Source organism: Mandrillus leucophaeus, unplaced genomic scaffold (assembly GCF_000951045.1).
Source record: "Mandrillus leucophaeus isolate KB7577 unplaced genomic scaffold, Mleu.le_1.0 Scaffold464, whole genome shotgun sequence".
NCBI lineage: Eukaryota > Metazoa > Chordata > Mammalia > Primates > Cercopithecidae > Mandrillus > Mandrillus leucophaeus.
This window is the reverse complement of record NW_012104965.1, coordinates 949,210-970,726: the sequence shown is the minus strand read 5'-3', so window position 1 is coordinate 970,726 and position 21,517 is coordinate 949,210. Positions and strand designations below refer to the sequence as shown.

The window sequence follows — 21,517 nt, the reverse complement described above, 5'->3', positions numbered from 1 at the left end:
TTGCTGCACATCTAAACTGTATCAGCCGATCTAAACATTATCAGTAATAAAGGTAATTTTGATCTCTGTTTTATTCCTTGTCAGTTTCTTAATTGGTGCAAACTTGGATGGACCCAGAAAAGTGGATTCCTAGATGATATTCAGTAACTTTTTCTTGTCCTTAACCAATTCATATTAAGAAACCTATTCATATTTTTTCCAAATATTAATATGTAGTAAAGGGTTTAAATATTTTTAAATGGATTACTGTATGTAACTTTAGATTTCCAATTCATATTAGGAAAACTATTCATATTTTTTTCAAAAGTGAAGGGTTTAAATGTTTTAAATGGATTACTGTATGTAAGTTTATGCTAAAATATTTGAAAATAAAAAAAAGAATGATTCTTTATGGAACTCAAAGTTATCAAAACTTCCCAAGAAATAATAGAATTATACATTAACTCAAAGAAATGGGAAAATTTTACCAAAATATACCCCTTTAAAATGGCCTAGATAAAGGTCAAATTACTTTAGAGGTTTATTCTGTAAATGTGAGAATACTTTATAATATTCATGTGTATTAGGGTTCTTCAGAAAAACAGAACTAATAGAATATGTATATATATATTCATATCTAGGATTTATTTCTTTATTTTTGAGACGGAGTCTTGCTCTGTCGCCAGGCTGGAGTGCAGTGGTACAATCTCGGCTCACTGCAACCTCTGCCTCCTGGGTTCAAGCGATTCTCCTGCCTCAGCCTCCCAAGTATCTGGGACTACAGGCGTGCCATCACACCCAGCTAGTTTTTGTATTTTTAGTAGAGACGGGGTTTCACCGTGTTGGCCAGGATGGTCTTGATCTCCTGACCTCATGATCTGCCTGCCTCGGCCACCCAAAGTACTGGGATTACAGGCATGAGCCACTGTGCCTGGCCAATTTATAATTTATATCTAGAATTTATTTATAGGGATATTTATTACAGGGCATTGGCTTACGTAATTATGGAGGCTGAGAAGTACCATGATCTGCCATATGCAAACTGGGGACACAGGAAAGCTGATATGGTAGTTTGAAGCCCTGAGAGTTGAAGAGCCAATGGTATCAATTCCAGTCTACCTCTGAACACCTGAGAACCAGGAGTACTGAGGGCAGGGGATTGATGCCCCTACTGAAGTAATCAGGCAGAGAGTGAATTCAACCTTCCTCCACCTTTTAGTTCTATTCAGCCCTCAAAGTATTGGATGATGCCCACCACATTGGGGAGAACCATCTGCTTTACTCAGTCCACGAATTCAAATGCTAATTTCTTGTGAATACACCCTCAGAGATACACCCAGATACAATGTTTAACCAGCTAGCTAGGCATCCTGTGCCCAGTCAGGTTCACATATAAAGTTAACCATCACACCATGTTATTTAAATTGCTCCAAGTTATATAAATTATTAGGATATTTACTAGTTTTTAAAACAAGGTTAACAAAACATGACAAAGAAAATACAGACTAATCTCATAGATACGTGGAAAAATTAAAAATATAGTAGTACTAAATTTGAACCCTCAAGGCATTAGGAATCCCTATAGTAACAACTTATTCTAAAAGTATAAAGATTATTAAATATCAGGAAACCTATGATCCATCATTACAAAATCATATTTATAGGTTTAACGTGAAACAAGAATGGTAGATGCCAAAAAGAACAGTTGATACAGTTCAGCATTCATTCCTGATGAAATTATCTGTACAGGAATGGTATGGTTCTTCTTGATAAAATATGTAAAATAAAAAGCAAAATTTTTGCTTGCAGGTGAACCACTAGAGATAATAATTGCTGTGATCCATTAAATATAAGAACCAGAAAATAGTGTCATTTATCACAGTAACTCTTCAACTTTGTTTTGGTAGTTCCAACTATTGCAGTAAGACAGCAACAGAATTAATATTTATAAGGATTCAAAAACAAATAGTCATTATTTGTAGGTGACATCAGTGTCTACTTAGCTACCTCAGGAGCATTAACTAAAAAAAAATAGTTCTAGGATAATGCAGCAAAAATGACAGAGTAGGTAATTCTGACAATGTGTCCCTCCACAGAAATGCCCCCAAAACTGAGCAAACGCTGTCAGAATCTGTTGCATTCATGGAACAAGAACACAATGTTCTTTAAAAAAAAAAATTCAAAGAATAAAAGGATCTTGATAGCTTAATAAAATGTTTGGAAGATAACAACAACAACAAAAAATTCCAAGAAGTAGAGAAGAAAAACAAAGGATGGAAAATCCAAGAGAAACAATAAAATTAGAGGACCAATCCAGGAAGTTCAATAGTAAATAATGGTTCCTAAAATAGAAAATGGAGGGGAGGAGATAATTCAGTAAAACCTCTCAGACTTGAAAGTCAAAAGTTGGAAGATTGAAGGGGAACAACAAGTGCCAGCATATTACCAATTTTAAAATGTGGGGGACAGAAAATGTCCACAAACTACCAGAGAGAAAAATAAATAGGTCAGTGTAGAGAGCAAGACATCAGACTGGTTGGAATCAAGAATGTAATGGAACACTGCTGATATGCTTGGCTGCATTCCCACCCAAATCTCATCTTGAATTTTAGTCCCCATAATTCCTACATGTTGTGAGAGGGAAGAGGTGGAAATAATTGAATCATGGGAGTGGTTACCCTCATGTTGTTCTTGATAGTAGTAAGTTCTCATGAGATCTGATGGTTTTATAAGGGGCTGCCCCCTTTGCTCGTCATTCACTTTTCTCACCTGCTGCCATGTAAGACATGCCTTCCACCATGACTGTAAGTTTCCTGAAGCCTCTCTTGCCATGTGGAACTGTGAGCCAATTAAAATTCTTTATAAATTACCCAGTCTTGAGTATGTCTTCATAGCCACATGAAAAGGGGCTAATACAACTGCCTTCAAAATTTAGAAGGTAAATAATTTCCAGTCTAGATACTACATCCAACCAAACATCAAGTATGATGATAGAATAAAGGTATTTTCATATATGCAAAGTATCAAAATAATTTACCTCTCCTGTATACTTTTTTAAGAAGTCAAGGATGTGCTCAACCAAAATCAACTGTGAAACAAAAATAGAAGAAGACAGTAAAATACATTGAACAGGAGATCTGACATAGGAGTGAGGTGATAGTAGTTCCCAGAAGGATAATGACTTGATAGGCTAGGATTTCAGCTGTTCACCAAACATAGAAGGCAACCAATTTACATTAAAACATGAGATTGACATATTGATCACTATCATAACTTAGATGCTTGCTGACATTATACAATCTCTTTAACCTGAGGTCAGATTACTTAGGTATATTATCGGTCTGAATTCTTTTCTGCATCTAGCTTGCATTTACCATTCTTATTTACTATTTTTTTTTTTTTTTTTTGAGACAGAGTCTCATTCTGTCACCCAGGCTGAAGTGCCGTGGCGCAATCTCAGTTCACTGTAACCATTGCCTCCTGGGTTCAAGTGATTCTCTGCCTCACCCTCCCAAGTAGCTGGGATTACAAGCGCCTGCCATCACACCCAGCTAATTTTTGTATTTGTAGTAGAGACAGGGTTTCACTATTTTGGCCAGGCTGGTCTCAAACTCCTGACCTCAAGTGATCCACTGGCCTCAGCCTCCCAAAGTGCTGGGATGAGGCATGAGCCTCCACATCCTGCCACCTTTACCATTCTTAATCCAGTTCCTGCTTTCCTTTTCAATAGGCCTTCATAGTTAAGTTGAAGCTCAATTATGTGAAATGCCATCTTTATCATTAGTGACTATATGTATACTGTCAGGGAAAACTTACTCCTCCCTTTTTGTGAACCTTTACAGAAAGGACTTCTGCTACATTAACACTTTTGGCCTCTGTCTATACATTATTTCCTTATTCTCAGGAAAAGAGAAGTGACTAATTTGATAAGAGAATTTAGAAGAAGGAATGAAGTGCAGTCATTTCTGGCTGAGTCACTTTTTGTTAAGTCTGTTCACTTGCAGAAAGCATGCAATCTGGGCTGTTCTTACACCTATGGAGGAAGTCTGTGCTTTTCTAGCTGTGACAATTATTGGTTAGTAATTCTCCCCTATATTCTGGGAGGAAGAATTAGGAAGTCCATTTAGTTGCAGACTTAAGGCTACACTTTTCAATTAGACTTATCAGTGATAAAGGTAATGTTTTGATCTCCATTTCTCTGATTTTTGCATCTCTTCCAGTTTCATCCAAAATCAGGCAAGGAAAGGGTACACTTTTATTTATCTGTAAAATCTTTCTGTTGTTGTTGTTTTGAGATGGAGTCTTGCTCTGACACCCAGGCTGAAGGGCAATGACACAATCTTGGCTCACTGCAACCTCTGCCTCCCAGGTTGAAGCGATTCTCGTGCCTCAGCCTCCTAAGTAGCTGGGATTACAGGCACATGCCACCACACCGGGCTAATTTTTGTATTTTTATTAGATATGGGGTTTCACCATGTTGGCCAGGCTGGTCTCAAACTCCTGACCTCAAGTGATCTGCCCGCCTTGGTCTCCCAAAGTAAAGATGGGGTTTCACTATTTTGGCTAGGCTTGGGATTGCAAGTGTGAGCCACCACGCCCAGCATCCATAAAATCTTAATATTTAATTAATCTGCATCTCAATTCTTTAGTGTAAACTGTCTTTCATTAAAAACTTTATTATGAAATGTATACTGCAAACAGAAGAGCACATAATACATACATGTGTAGTGTAAAGAAAAAATCAACACCATGTACTCACCAGCCAGTTTAAGAAATAGAACATCCCCCGTTGATTAGAAGCCCCCTGTACACTGTCCTATCACAACCCTCTTTCTTCTAGCCACCTTTAACAGAAGTATCCACTCTCCTAACTTTTGGGTTGATAATTTCCTTTCTCTTTTTTGAGACAGTCTCGCTTTGTTGCCCAGGCTGGAGTGCAGTGGCACGATCTCAGCTCACTGCAACCACTGCCTCCTGGGTTCAAGCGATTCTCCTGCCTCAGCCTCCGGAGTAGCTGGGACTACAGGTGCCTGCCACCATGCACAGCTATTTTTAGTAGAAACAGGGTTTCACCATATTGGCCAGGATGGTCTCGATCTCTTGACCTTGTGATCTGCCCGCCTCGGCCTCCCAGAGTGCTGGGATTACAGGCGTGAGCCACCGCGCCTGGCCTAGCTTGCTCTTTTAAATGTTTTTTTCTTTTATAGCAGATGCTGTAACTGAACTGCCCATATCACCTGTGCGTTACCTCTTGCTAGCAATCTCCGTCTGTCGACACCTGCATTTCTTTGCCTTTTAACAACTATTTAAACATGTATTACACTGAGAAATGCTTTTTAAAAAGGCACAGTTTGGAATGCTTTTTTCCTGATACCAGTTAAAATAAGCTTTCTTTAATAGTATATAATTATAAAATCGGGAAGTCGCAATCATTCATTATTACCCATCTTTTACATAACATTAGGGCATGAATTTTGAGATTTTATTTTTAACATAAAATACAATATGTGTAGCCTTCTCAGACTGGCTCCTTTTACTAAACAATATGCACGTAAGCCTCCTCTATGTTTTTACATGGCTTGACAGCTCATTTATTTTTGTCACTGAATAATATTCCATTGGATGGGTGTACCACAGTTTGCTCATATATTCACTTATTGAAGGACATCTTGACTGCTTCAAATTTTTTATAATTTCGAATAAAACAGTTGACAATATATTATGTATTAAACATAAGTAAAGGAACATAAAAGTCTTGTTACAACATATTTGCCCAGATGCATATCACCAAGGCAGCCCTACAATGACAGACCAATGAGATTATGCTGTACAAGTGTGGGGTAGAGGGGAGGGAGGTGTGATGGTCAGAAGATATTGTGAAGATAATTTGGAGTTACCCTTAAAGCACTAAAGTGTTTGTAGATACTAATAGTGTGATGACTAAGGCTGTCTTGAGGTATCCTCATGATGTATTTCTTTGTCATTTCTATCCACTTCCTTTTATATTGTAAAACAATAGTATTTTTAAAAAATAAACAGTATATTCTTATTTAATTTTTAATTTCTTTAAAGAGAGGATCTCACTATGTTGTCTAGGCTAGAGTGCAGCGGCTATTCTCAGGTGTCATCATAGCACACTACTGCCTCTAACTCCTGACCTCAAGTGATCCTCCTGCCTCAGGTGGACCAAGTAGCTGGCACAGGCAACTGCATCAGGCAACAGTAGATATTCTTATCTTAGATTTTTCTGTGACTAGTTATCTATAAAGCTAAAATGTTGGAATTTGGTTTAAAATAATTTTTACCTTTCTGTCTCTTTATCTAGGCATAATGTCCACTGCCTGGGATTTGTATGATTCTTACAATGCTATGGAACTTTTATCTTTATCAGTAAAACCATCTGTGGTTGAGTCAAGTAGTGAAACAAATGTACTTCCTAAAGATCAGGACCAAAGATTGCCAGGGAGCACTACAGAAAAAAGTGAGATTTCATTTATTTTAGTTTTTTTGAATGACTTTAACATGGCATTTTTAATACATTCTTTTTTGGCAGTTACAATGTTTTCTTTCTGATGGACCATGAAAAGTACAACTTTTACTCAGAAATAGCACTCTTACTCTATCACGTGGTCTTAGACTTAACTGAAAGATTTACATTTTTCTTGGATATCTGTCAAGAATTTTCAGTTTGTCTCTTTCTCTAGTGTACCTTTCCTTTTGCTCTTAAACCCTGTTTCATACGTGTGAGTTCCATTATTTTCTATCTCCCTTTCTTTCAATTAGATTACTTATGAGAAAAAGGTATACTAGCTCTATGACAACCTAAAACGGATTTATACATTAACAACAGTGGCTCTTAATTTGGGGCTCTTTTACTTCCCCTGGGAACATTTGGATGTCTGGAGACATTCTTGTTTTTCATGACTGAGGGCATCTACCGGGGATACTGCAGAAAATCTTTCAGTACACAGGACAGTCCCTGCAACAAAGAATTTTCAACCTAAAATGTCAGTACATGTACTGCCATGGTTGAGAAACCCTACACTATAACTTTAGCTTCTAGTATTTTAATTTTTAAGATGAAATGTTATAATTAAAATCAATACAAAGTTGTAACTTTCCAAATAAATTTCGCAATGTGGAAGAAGCTTTACTAAGACTAGTTATAAGAAGTTTGCTCAATTCCACTTCTGAATAGTTTATAGTTATCTGCTTTTACTTTTCCTATTCTGAAATGTTGTATCTTTTTCTTACAAAATTGTTTTACTGCATTTAGGTGATGGTCCTTGTTTTAGAATAATTAAAACCTGATACATTTTTTGAAGCTTTGGCAAATTTTTTAAATTAAACGGAAATGTTTCTACTTTCACTAATTTTGACCCAAAAACAAATGGAATATTTTCAAGTTCAGTAAATCAGTAAGTATAAGTATTTTGAAATAACAAGTTTAAAGAGAATTAATAATTTCCAGAAAACAATTATCTTATTTATAATTGACTACATTTCCTTAGGAGATTATAGATCCCAAAGACCTTTCAACTTGTTCCTTTTTAAAAATCTCATTTACTAGTCTCTTTGAATCTTAACTTTCAATAAGTGGCCTATATTCATTCCATAGTTCTTTAAGTATGTTTATGGTCATGTAGACTAGAGTTACGTTTTACTGAAAGTTGTTTATAATGAAGAACAGTTAATTTTCTAAGAGAATAATGAAGGGGAAGAATAAATTATTTAATATTAGTTATCACTAAAGAAACATTGTTTTTGTTAAGCACGAATGTCTATACAATAGGTTTACTTGTAGAAGCTATCAAAAACTGCTCAGAAAAATCCAATCTTAGACTGGAAATTACATTGGGACTTTATATTAGATCTATTTCTTCCACACCATTAAGGCCATTGACCTACAAAAATGTACAAGTGCAAAATCCCCCACAAAAAATAAATCTCAATTTGTGAATCTTTCAGAGTATTTCATGTGTGTATGGGTGTGCTTTCAAAAACCAAAAGGGATAATAAAATCATATTCAATAACTACCATAGAAAATAAAGATATACTTTATTTTAGTATTATAGCCAGTCAAGGGAGTAGGGGAAACTAGAATTAGGATAAGAAAGTTAAAAAATGGAAAGAAATAGGGAACAAAGCTGAATAATCAGATTTATTGAAAATGTGAAAGAAATCCAGATGAAAACTAGGACTAGTTACCTCTGAGGTCCTTTTGACACTGAGATTTTTATAGTAGAAACAGAAAGGAAAAAAAATTAAATATGGTCCATATTTGATTTAAGAAATATTTTTATTTCATTTAAAGTTTGAATGTATTATACAAGTTGCATTTAACCTTCTATTTATCATACTCAAAGGGAGAAAAAGTCCAATAATATTTACCTTTGAATGTAAGACTATATCTCAGTTGATAGAGAAAAATGATTTTTCTTCTGAAATAGTGCTATAGGTTTAGAAAATTGGTTAATATAATTTTCTAGTACAGTTTTAGATTTACAGAAAAATTAAGCACATAGTACCAAGAGATCCATAAAATCCCTTCATCTCTCTACTTTCTGTGCACAGTGGCCCCTATTATTAATATTTTGCATTAATGTGGTATATTTGTTACACTTGGTGAACCAATGATGATACATTATCATTAATTAAAATCCATAGCTTACATTAAGTTCCATGCTTTGTGTTGTATAGTTCTTTGTATTTTAACAAATGCATAATGGCATGTTTCTACCATTACAGTTTTATACAGCAAAAAATTAATAGTTTCACTGTCCTAAATATCCCCTGTGGACCACCTATTCATCATTTCTCCTTTCTCTTGTACCCTTGATAGTCACTGATATTTTTATTTTTATTGTCTTTATAGTTTCGTCTTTTCCAAATTGTCATATAGTTGAAGTCATACAATATGTGTAGCCTTCTCAGACTAGCTCCTTTTACTAAACAATATGCACTTAAGCCTCCTTTATGTTTTTTCATGGCTTGACAGCTCATTTATTTTTGTTACTGAATAATATTCCATTGGATGGGTATACCACAGTTTGCTTATATATTCACTTATTGAAGGACATCTTGGCTGCTTCAAATTTTTTGTAATTTCGAATAAAACCGTTACAAACATTCATGTGCAGGTTTTTGTGTGGACGTAAGTTTTCAACTCATTTGAGTAAATATCTAGGAGCACAATTGCTGGATCACACAGTGAGACTATCCCTAGCCTTTTACGAAACTACCAACTATCTTCCAAAGTGGTTGTACTATTTTGCATTACATTAGCAATGAGTGAGCATTCCTGTTTCTCATTCTTGCCAGCCTTTGGTATTGTTAGTTTTTTTGGATTGTAGCCACTCAAATATGTATGTAGTGGTAGCTCATTATTGTTTTAATTTACAACCCCCTAATGTGATATTGAGCATCTTTATATCTTTTTTGGTGAGATATCTATGTGGATGTCTTGCCCTTTTAAAAATTTGGCTGTTTGTTTTCGTATTGAGTTTTAAGGGTCCTGTGTACAATTTAGTTCTTTATCAGATACATGTACATACTTTCTCCTAGTCTGTGACTTGTCTCTTCATTATTATTAGCAGGGTTTTTCATAGGTGAGAAATTTTTAATTTAAATAAAGTCTAATTTATCGATTGTTTTCTTTTTTACATTGGGTTTTTGATGCTATATCTAAAAACTTATCACCATTTTTTCCTGTATGAGAAGGGATATCCTAATCTTCTTAGGGGGAAAGGTTTCAGTTTCTCACCATGATGTATGATGTTAATTGTAGGTTTTATATAGCTGTTCCTTAGCAAGTTCAGGAAGTTCCCTTCTCTTCCTAATTTGCTGGGAGTTTTTATCATGAATGTGCAATGGATTTTTTCTGTATCTATTGATATATTTTTTTTTATATATCAATAGATTATATAAAAAGCTTGTCGATGTGATGGATTACATTAATTGGATCCTGAATGTTGAACTAGCTTTGCATACCTTGAAAAAACTCCATTTGATTATGTTGTATAATTCTTTTTATACATTGGTGGATTCTATTTGCTAATATTTTATTGAGGATTTTTGCATTATTTCCTTTCATTTGTTTTTTTTTTTGAGATGGAGCCTTTCTCTGTCTCCCAGGCTGGAGTGCTGTGGCCCCGTCTCTGCTCACTGCAAGCCCTGCCTCCTGGGTTCACGCCATTCTCCTGCCTCAACCTCCCGAGTAGCTGGGAGTACAGGCACCCGCCACCACGCCCGGCTAACTTTTTTGTATTTTTTTTTAGTAGAGACGGGGTTTCACCATGTTAGCCAGGATGGTCTCGATCTCCTGCCCTCATGATCCACCCGCCTCATCTTCCCAAAGTGCTGGAATTACAGGCGTGAGCCACTGTGCCCAGCCAATTTTTGCATTATTTTCATGTGAGACATTGTTCTGTAATTTTCCTTTCTTGTAATGTCTTCATCTGGTTTTGGAGTTAGGGTAATGCTAGCCTAATAAAAAGAATTGGAAAGTATTTTCTCTTCACCAATTTTCTGGAATAGATTGTATAAAAATGATAATTTTACCTTAAGTGTTTGGTAGGATTCACCAGTGAAAGCATGATGCTTTCTATTTTGGAAAGTTATTAATTATTGACTCAGCTTCTTTAATAGATATAGGCCTATTCAGATTATCCATTTTTCCTTGAGTGAGTTTTGGTAGTTCGTGCCTCTTAAGGATTTGTTCCATTTCAAGCTAAGTTATACATTTTGTGGGCAGAAGGTCGGGTGCGGTGGCTCACACCTGTAATCCCAGCACTTTGGGATGCTGAGGTGGGCAGATCACCTGAGGTCAGGAGTTCGAGACCAGCCTGACCAACATGGAGAAACCCCGTCTGTACTAAAAATACAAAATTAGGTGGGCGTTGTGGTTCATGCCTGTAATCTCAGCTACTCAGGAGGCTGAGGCAGGAGAATCACTTGAACCTGGGAGGCAGAGGTTGCAGGGAGCCAAGATCGTGCCATTGTACTCCAGTCTGGGCAACAAGAGTGAAACTCCATCTCAAAAAAAAGAAAAATGTGTGGGCAGAGTCTTTAACATTATTTCTTTATTATTCTCTTAGGTCCATGGAATCAGTAGTGATGACACCTTCCATTTCTCATACTGGCAATTTTAAATATTCTTTCTGTTTTTCTTGGTTAGCCTGGCTAAAAATTATGGATTTTACTGATATTTTAAAAGAACTAACTTTGGGTTTTATTAATTTTCTCTAATGATTTTTTTGTTTTTGATGTCATTGGTTTCAAACTTTTCTTTTTTTTTCTGCTTGCTTTAGGTTTATGTTTATTTTCTTTCTCTAGTGTCCTAAGGTGGAAGCTTATATTGCTGATTTCAGATCTGTCTTCTTTTCCAATACATGTATTCAATGTTAAAATTTTTCTCTAAGAACTGTTTTTGCTGTACCACACAAATTTTGATAAGTTGTATTTTCCTTTTCATTTAGTTCAAAATATTTTAAAATTTCATTTGAGACTTCTTCTTTGACCTATTTGTTATTTATAAATATTTTGTTTAATCTCCAAATATTTTGGGATTGTCCAACTATCTTTCTGTTATTTAATTCTAATTTAATTCCTTTGTATTCTGAGACTATATGTGATTTCTATTCTTTTAAATTTTTCAAAACATGTGTTATGACCCAGAATATAGTCTATCTTGGCAAATGCGCCATGTGAGCGTGAGAAAAATGTTTATTTGTTGATAATGGATTAACTATTTTATAAATGTTATTTAGATTCAGTTGATTGCTGGTGATATTCAAGTATATCTGGCCAGGTGCAGTGGCTCCCCCTGTAATCCCAGCACTTTGGGAAGCTGAGATGGGCGGATCACCTGAGGTCAGGAGTTCAAGACTGGCCTGGTCAACATGGCAAAACCCCATCTCTACTAAAAATACAAAAATTAGCTGGGTTTGGTGGTGGGCATCCTTAGTCCCAGCTACTTGGGAGGGTGAGCAGGAGAACTGCTTGAACGCGGAAGGTGGAGATAGCAATGAGCCCAGATCACGCCATTGCACTCCAGCTGGGGCAACCAAGAGTGAAACTGTCTCAAAACAACAACAGCAACAACAACAACAACTAACCTATATCTTTACTGATTTTCTGTCTGTTGATCTGTTAATTACTGATATAGAGGAGTAAGTCTCCAACTATAATAATGGACTTGTCCTTTCAGCTCTATCAGAGGGCTTTACATATTTTGTAGTCTTGTTTTTTGCACCATAGACATTTAAGATTATTATGTCTTCTTGGAGAATTCACCCATGTTTCATATGTAATGCCCCTCTTTATCTCTGATAATTTACTTTGCTCTGAAGTCTGCTTCATCTGTAATTAAATGTAGCTACTCCAACTTCTTTGATTAGTGTGTAGGTAGTATATCTTTCTCCATTTCTTTAATTTTATTCTATTTATATCTTTCTATTGAAAGCAGACAACATTGTTTTAAAGTGTAGATTTTGTTCTTATTCAGGTATGGCAAAACCAACAGATCAGGAGATGATTGCCATTGCAAAGATAGCTTATTGTTATACTCACAGATCTCAAGAGAAGGAGACATTTCATGCCATGAACTACATATATAAGTACCAGAGTTGGTCAGAAGGCAGAGAGTGATGGGGAAAACATGGGCAAGAGCCTTTATTGTGGCTACTAGGGAAAGGAATGGTGAGGCAAAGTAGGCAAGTTTAGGATTGGCTAGTTTGAGTAATTTCAGTGGGCTCTGGGGTTTAGTGCATATTCCTGGTTGTCTTGTAGCTGGCCCTGGGAGAATTAGGGCAAGGGAATAGTGACTGAGTGGGAAAGCTCTGTTAAGGAGGCAGTTGGGTTATGGTCTCTGGTTGATTGGTTTGCATATGAAAGGTATGCTATCAGGTGAATCCTCCACTATCTTTAGGAATTGGCTAATGCTAGTGGGGGCAGTTCCTGCAGGGTTAGCAAGGCCCCAGGATATCAAAGCATTAAGTACAAAGAAAATTGATACCTTTACTGTATTAAGTCTTTCAATCTGTGAACATGGAGTGTGTCTCCATTTATTTAGATCTTTGAGTTTTTTTAATTTTCATTTTTATTTATGTACTTATTTTGAGACAGAGTCTTGCTCTGCCACCCAGGTTGGAGTACAGTGGCGTGATTTTGGCTCACTTCAATCTCTGCCTCCTCCTGGGTTCAAGCCATTCTCCTTCCTCGGCTCCCGAATAGCTGGGATTACAGGTGCACACCACCACACCTGGCTAATTTTTGTATTCTTAATAGTGATGGGGTTTCACCATGTTGGCCAGGCTGGTCTTGAACTCCTGATCTCAGGTGATCTGCCTGCCTCTGCCTCCCAAAGTGCTGGAATTACAGGCGTGAGCCACTGCACCCGGCCAAGATCTTCCTTAACCTTTTTTAAATCAGCATTTTGTAGTTTTCAGCATTCAAGCCCTGTGCATGTTTTGATAGATTTACACATAAGTATTTTTTTTTAAGCAATTGCACATAGTATTCTGTTTGTTTTGTTTGAGATAGGGTCTTGGTATGTCACTCAGGCTGGAATGCGGCAGCACAATCATGGCTCACTGCAGCCTCAACCTCCCAGGCTCATGCAATTCTCCTACCTCAGCTTCCCAAGTACCTGGGACTACAGGTGTTTACCACCACACTCAGCTAATTTTTAAATTTTTGTAGACACGAGGTCTCACTATGTTGCCCAGGCTGTTCTCGAACTCCTGAGGTCAACTGATCCTCTTGCCTTGGCCTTTCAAAGTGCTGGGGTTATAGGCATGAGCCACTGCACCCAGACAGTATTGTGTTTTTAATTTGGTGTCTGCCTGTTTATTGGTAGTATTTAGAAATACAATAGATTCTTGTATGTTTTTCTTGTATGCGGTAACCTTGCTGAATACGCACATCAGTTCTAAGAGAATTTTTGTATTCCTTGGGATTTTCAGCATACACAATCATGTCAACTGCATTTAGGGACAGTATCATTTTTCTTTTCTGTCTGATCTACATGCCTTTTATTTCCTTTTTTTTTACTTTATTGCTCTGCTAGAACTTCTGTCACTATATTGAATAAGAGTGGTGACAGCAGACATTCTTGCCTTTGTTCTTGATTGTAAGAAACAATTCAGTCTTTCACCATTAAGTATAATGTTACCAGTAGTTTTTTGTAGATGGTCTTTTGCAAGTGGAGGGACATCCTTGTCTCAGTCAGTTTGGGCTGCTGCAACAAAGTACCCTAGGCTTGGAAGTTTATAAATAACAGAAATTTATTTTTCGTGGTTCTAGAGGCTAGAAGTTCGAGATCAGAATTCCAGAATGGTTGGGTTCTGGTGTGGGACACTTGTTGTAAATTTGTTTAATATAGTTGTTCCCTTGTCATTCACTTTTAGGTGTGACATAAGTTGTTTGAAACTGTGTTGTACCCCCATCACCTTTAGCCTAGTTAAAACATAAAACTTTGCTATGTGATTGTGTGCCATAGAGCCCACTTGTTCCTCATCTCACAGGCCTAAAACTCAATATACCCTACAGCTGCTGACCATGATAAAACATAATGGTCAACACTAGAATCATGTAAGTTCCCTGACTCAGGCATGTTTTCTTTAAGCTCATCAATCCATAAACCTGTGGGAAAGCCTAAGGGGTAATGCCTATGAGGCATAGTTCCGCATGTCTTCTCTCTTTCTCACTCCCTTCCTGGTGATTGAATTCTTTGCTTCCTCTGTGCTTCTCATTAGCTTCTTGTTTGGAGAATAATAACCAGTAATGTCTCTGAGACCTGTGAGTAACACATTTTTGCTGTTTTGTGCATTTTGGTTTCACTTCCTCATAGTGTCTCACCTGACCAACACACCTGAATTTATCATTCCTCCTGGTCAGGGCTCTTCTAGAGAGTAGCTATCTTGGCCTATAGCTGCTTGACTGAGAGAACTCAAGACCAAATTAGAAAGAAGTTATAACAATAAAAATCACAACAACCCTCTTCCATGTTGCAGATTGCTAACTTCTTGTATCCTTACATGGCAGATACAGAGCAAAAGAGCTCTCTGGGGGTAACTTTTTCAGGACACTAATCTCATTCATGAGGGCTCCACTCTTATGACTTAATTATCTCCCAAAGGTCCTACCTCCTAATCACCATTACATTGGGGGTTAGAATTTCAACACATGAGTTTATAGGGACACAATCATTCTGTCCATAATACCCTGCTTGTTTCTATTTTTCTGAGAGATTTTTTTTTCATAAATGGTTGATTTGTCAAGTGATTTTTCTGAATTGATTGATATGATCATGTGATTTATTTTCATTGGCCTAAACGTAATGGATTACTTTGATTGATCTTTTAACATTGAAGAACTCTTTCATCCTAGAATAAACTTCAATTGGTCATCATGTATAATAATTCTTTTTATATATTGCTGAATTCTGTGTTGTAATATTTTGCTAAGGATTTTTATGTTGATGTTGATGAGAGATAATATAGCTTTCTTTTTTGTACTTTGTCTCACTTTGTTATAATAGTTTCATAAAATGAATAAGCAAGTATTCTTTCCTTTTCTATTTTTGGAAGAGGTTGGGTAGAATTAGTGATAATTCTTCTTTAAGTTTCTGGTCGAATTCTTTAGTGAAATCATCCATCCTTGGTGATTTTTTGTGGGTGAGTTTTTTAAACTACAAATTTAATTTTCTTAATATTCAAATTATATTATTAATATTATAATATAATTTGTAATAGTTTTTTTAAATAATTGGTTTATTTTATCTAAGTTGTGAGATTTATCTGACGTAGAGTTGTTTGTTATTATCACTTTGATGTCTGTAGGATCTGTAGTATCTGCTATTTTACTCCTGATTTTGGTAATTTATTTCTTCTCTCTTTTTTTCTTTGTCAGTCTGATGGAACATTGTCAATTTTGTTAATCTTGTCAAGGAACCAATTCTTTATTTCACTGACTTGTTTCTAATTTCATTTACTTCTCTTCTATTTTCTTCCTTCTCATTGCTTTAAGTTTATTTTGCTCTTTTTTCTCTTCTTCTTTTTTCTTGAATTGGGAACTTATTGACTTGACTTTCCTTCTTTTCTAATGTATATGTTTAATGCTGTAAATTTTCCTATCAGTGCTGCTTTATCTGTATTCCACAAATTTTGACATGTTGTGTTTTATTTTCATTATTACATATATTTTTTATTTCCCTTGAGACTTCCTCTTTGACACAGATTATTTAGAGCATTTTTTTTTTAAGATTCTAAGTGTTTGGAGATCTTCCTGTTATCTTTCCATTATTGATTTCTAGCTTGATTCCACTGTGACTGGAGAAGACACTATGATTTCTCTTCTTTTAACACACTATGATTTCTCTTCTTTTAAATTTGTCAAGGTTTGTTATATGACCTAGAATGTGTATTCTGCTGTTATTAGGTGGAATATTATAAAAATGTTAGTTACATCTTTTTAGTTGATGATGTTGAGTTCATATATACCCTTGCTGATTTTCTATGTCTTTATTCCATCAAAATTTTATGTGACCATTATTTCTCTTTTCAGTTCTAATAATTTTTACTTTACATATTTTATAGCCTTGTTTTTTTTTTTTTTTTTTGCATAAACACTAATTATTGCTATGTCTTCTCGGTACAATCATAACATAATGTTGCTATATATCCCTGGTAATTTTCTTTGCTCTGAAGTCAACTTTATATGATGTTGATATCGCCCCTCCTGCTTTCTTTTGGTTAATGTTTGCCTGCTATATCTTTTTTTATTTGTTTACTTTCAACCTATCTACATTGTATATTTGAAATAAATTTATTGTAGACATCATATGTTTGAGTCATGTTTTTAATCCAATTTTTTTTGCCAGTCTTTATCTCTAAATTGGTATAGGTAGACCATTTGTATTTAATGTTTTATTGGCATGTTAGCCCTTAAGTCTGCTGTTCTTTTCTGCTTAGTCTATCTTATCTATCTTATGTTTCTCTCTTCTTCCTGCTTTCTTGCTGCTTTCTCAAACAATTTTTTAAATTCTGCTTTAATTTACCTGTAGTGTTTTGAGTTTATGTGCAACTTTTTATTATTTACTTTATGTATTCCATTATGCATACACAATAGTCCATAGATGTTGACATTTTACCAGTTCAAGTAAAGTATAGAAACCTTACCTCCCTTTAGATTCCACCCCCATTTATATTTGCCTTAAATATTTCTTCTAAGTATTTAGAAAGATATTTAGATATATAAACATTTAATATTTAGACATTTAAAACTATATCAGACAATGTAATAATTTTTGCTTCAACTGTCAAACATAATTAAGAAAACTCAAAAGAATAAGAAAAGTATATCCTATTTATCCTTATTTTCTCTCTTCCCACTGTTGGTTTTTCCTTTCAGATGTTCTAAACTTCCTTTCTTATTTTCTTCCTGTTTAGAGAATTGCCTTTAGCCATTCTTTAGGGAAGACTTTATTTGTTTATTTATTTATTCATTTGAGACAAATTCTTAGTATTCCTTCATCTGAGAATACAATATCTTAATTTCCTCTTTATTCCTACAGGATAATTCACTGGGTGTAGAATTATTCCCATAGGAAAATTCACTGGGTATAGAATTCTGCATTGACCATTCTTTCCACTCAGAACCCCAAGAATGTGTACCACTTTTTTCTGGCCTCCAGGGTTTCCAGTGAGAAATCTGCTGCTATTCAAATTATTTTCCACCTAAAAATAAGGTGTCATTTCTCTCTTGCTGCTTTCTAGAATTTTTTTTTTTTTTTTTTTGGTCTTCTGTTTTTAGAAATTTTAGTATGGTGCATCTTGGTGTGCATTTCTTTATCTTCATTGTGATTTATTCATTTCTTGAATATGTTTGTTGTCCTTTGCCAAATTTTGGACCTAAAAATAAGGTGTCATTTCTCTCTTGCTGCTTTCTCTAGAATTTTTTTTTTTTTTTTTGGTCTTCTGTTTTTAGAAATTTTAGTATGGTGCATCTTGGTGTGCATTTCTTTATCTTCATTGTGATTTATTCATTTCTTGAATATGTTTGTTGTCCTTTGCCAAATTTTGGAAGTTTTCAGCTATTATTTCTTTAAGTACTTTTTCAGGCCCACCCCATTTCTCCAATCCTCGGATGATAATGATTTGAATGGTACATATGTTGTTATGGTTGCAGAGGTTCTTGAGACTCTTCATTTTTTTCAGACTTTTCTGTCTGTTTTAAAGATTGGGTTATTTCCATTGTTCTCTCTTCCAGTTTACTGATTTATTCTTCTTCCATTCTGCTGTAGAGCCCATCCACTGAGTTTTAAATTTTAGTTATGTTTTTCACTCCTAAAATTTCCAGTTGGTTCTTCTTTTCATTTGCTAAGACTTTCTATTCATTAGCTGAGACTTTCTATCCCTTTGATGATACTTTCTATTTTTTCATTTGTTTCAAGTGTGTTCATAAATAACTTGTTGAAGGATTTTTATGATGCTTGCTTTAAACTCTTTGTCAGATAATTGTAACATTGATGTTGGTGTATAGAGACTTTTTCCATTCAAGTTAAGATTTTCTTGGTTCTTGCTATGATGAGTGACTTTCAGTTGAAACCCGGACATTTGGGGTATTGTAAGAGTCTGAATCTTTTCTAAACTTCCATTTAAACAGGCTTTGTTTGACACTGTTCTGGCAGGGGAAAGTGGGAGTCACTGCCTGATTATTTCCAGGTAGGGGTAGAAGTCTATATTTGCCACTTGACCTCCAGTGACATTAGGGGAAGTGGTGTCTTCATTACCATGGGGCAGTGATAGGAGCTCCAGTTTCCATTGACAACACCATGGCTAGGAGGTATAGGAATGCTTCATTAATGCCATACATGTGGCCTACACTGACACTACACAGTGGGGGTTGTTCTCATTGCTGCTGGGGAGTGTTAAAAGTTTTGACTCTTCACTAGTCCAACTCTGACTACTCCAATGGGAAGAGGGAGGTATACTTTGTTACTACTAGATAGGCTGGAATTCCAGGCTCCCCAGCTGATCTCCACTGACACTGTAGGAAGGGGACCACTATCATTATGTTTGGTAGGGATGAAAGTCCTGCCTGCCTGCTGGGCCTTCTCTGACACCATATACAGTGAAAAGTCAGGGATTTGGGATGCCTTGTTACAGCCTAGTGAGGGTGGAAGACTAGGCTCCCACTTGGCCTTTGTCACATGGGTGGGGCTACAGTTTTTTCTATGCTTGGCTGGAGTAGAATGACTGCCATCTAAAAGCTTTCTTTCTTTCAAGGCTACGCTTTTCCTGGTCCTTTGGCTAAAGAGAGGAGGCTTCTTTTGGGGACTTTTTCTTGCTTGTGCCTATCGGTGTTCCCAGGTTGCTGACTTCTTCAGCTCCATATCTGGAATATATGAGGCAAAAAGAATACCCATTCCTTCTCTTCACCTTTCAAAGACTGCTTATGTTTGTTGTTTTCTAAAATTTCCAGTGTTTTTAGTTGAATTTAGCAGGAGGAATAAGGAGAAGTACGCTCCCTCTATCTATAAAGGTAAAGAAGCAAGAGTTTCCTTCATTCTTTTTCTAAAATAAGAGTTTACTAAGTAGTGTGGTAGGCAGAACAATAGTCCCGCAAATTTGTGCACACCCCAATCCCTGGAACCTGTGAATGTGTTACCTAACATGACAAAAGAGATTTTCCGGATGTGATTACAATGGGGATCTTCAGATGGAAGGATTATTCTGGATAATCTTATTGGGCCCATCTAATCACATGGGGTACTACAAAGTAAAAGACCTTTTCCAGCTGTGATCTGGGAGAGAGATGTGATGACAGAAGAAGGTCAGTAGGAATGTAATCAATGTTGCTGTCTTTGAAGATGAAGGAAAGATTGTGGTGTCCCCCAGAAACTGAAAAAATCAAGGAAACAAATTCTCCTTTAGAACCTTCAGAAAGGAACAAAGCCCTATCAACTTCTTGGTTTTAGCTCAGTGACATCTGTTAGGCCTCTAATCTACTGAACTATAAGATAAATTTGCATTGTTTTAAGCCACTGTGATTTGTTACAGCAGCAATAGAAAACTTAATACAATAGTATAGTATTTCTATATAGCAATAATCAAATCAGACCTTTTTCTGAAGACTGACCATCTTATTTCAACTTGAATTTTAAAAGAATAAGGATAAAAATTACCTCAGGAGGTTATCATTGCCTATGTTCTGAAAAACAGTACAGTTTTTGATGGTTAAGAATTTCAGGCTGGGCGCGGTGGCTCAAGCCTGTAATCCCAGCACTTTGGGAGGCCAAGACGGGTGGATCACGAGGTCAGGAGATTGAGACCATCCTGGCTAATGCGGTGAAACCCTGTCTCTACTAAAACATACAAAAAACTAGCTGGGTGAGGTGGCGGGCGCCTGTAGTCCCAGCTACTCGGGAGGCTGAGGTAGGAGAATGGCGTAAACCCGGGAGGCGGAGCTTGCAGTGAGCTGAGATCCGGCCACTGCACTCCAGCCTGGGCGACAGAGCGAGACTCCCTCTCAAAAAAAAAAAAAAAGAATTCCAAAATGAGGTATGTGCGTCTTTCATGTGCTTGGTACATAAGATATTCAATAAATGTCTATTAAAGTTGTTGAAAACTGGAGGAAAATAAATACAAATGATGAAATGTCATTTAAAAAATCTTTAGAATGTATGAATCATCCATTTGAATATTTTATCATTGTATCATGTTTGTATTTTGTAGATAGTGAAACTAGTTCTCTAATGGACATAGAAAACGTAATTCTGGCAAAAATCCATGAAGATGAGGAAGACCACTCAGATGCAATATTAAAATCTGACAAATTTCATCAGGACTTATTTTTTATGGAACGAGTTCTAATGGAAAATATATTTCAGTCAAAACTTGCAGCTTATCGTCAGCTTCCTGTTTTAAAAGGTATTAAAAAAAATAAACATGTTTAGGCTGGGTGCAGTTGCTTATGCTTATAATCCCAGTACTTAGGGAGGTTGAGGAAGAGGATTGCTTGGGCCCAGGAGTTGAAGGTTGTAGCAAGCTATGATCATGCCACTGCACTCCCGCCTGGGTGACAGAGCAAGACCTTGTCTCTTAAAAAAAGAAAAAGAAGATATTATGTTTAGACAAACTCAAATAATTTTTAAAATGTAAGGGTTTTAGTATATATTTCTAAATGTGATCTCCAGGTTGAGTTATCATTATCAGAGGACATGTTTCTAAAGCTTTCAGCCCTAAATGTGTGAGTAACACTAGAGTCCAGACTAGGATGCCCACAGAAGCAGATTGTCTCAGATTCAAAATTTCCTAAGCATCTATAGCTTTTGGTTCTCCCTTATTCCTGCATTCAATTACTTATTCATTTTTACAGTATTCTCATATTCAACCTCTTCTTTTCCATTATCGTTGTTACTTTCTAGGTTCTTACTTTTGTTACTACTCTCAAATCTATTGCAGGGGCATTCTTCCTGTTCTCATTGCTACAAATCCCATCTCATATGATAACAGAATATTTTAAAGGATTTTA

The 21,517-nt window shown here is 36.0% G+C and overlaps 1 protein-coding gene across 1 annotated transcript in view; it reads left to right on the top strand.

Moving 5' to 3' along the window:
• The window catches only part of WDR78 (WD repeat domain 78), a 105,549-nt gene that overhangs the window by 53,975 nt on the left and 30,057 nt on the right, over positions 1–21,517 (top strand). The window contains 2 exon segments of the mRNA XM_011994975.1: positions 6,305–6,460; positions 20,719–20,913. Of these exon segments, the coding sequence (XP_011850365.1) occupies positions 6,305–6,460; positions 20,719–20,913 (351 nt within the window).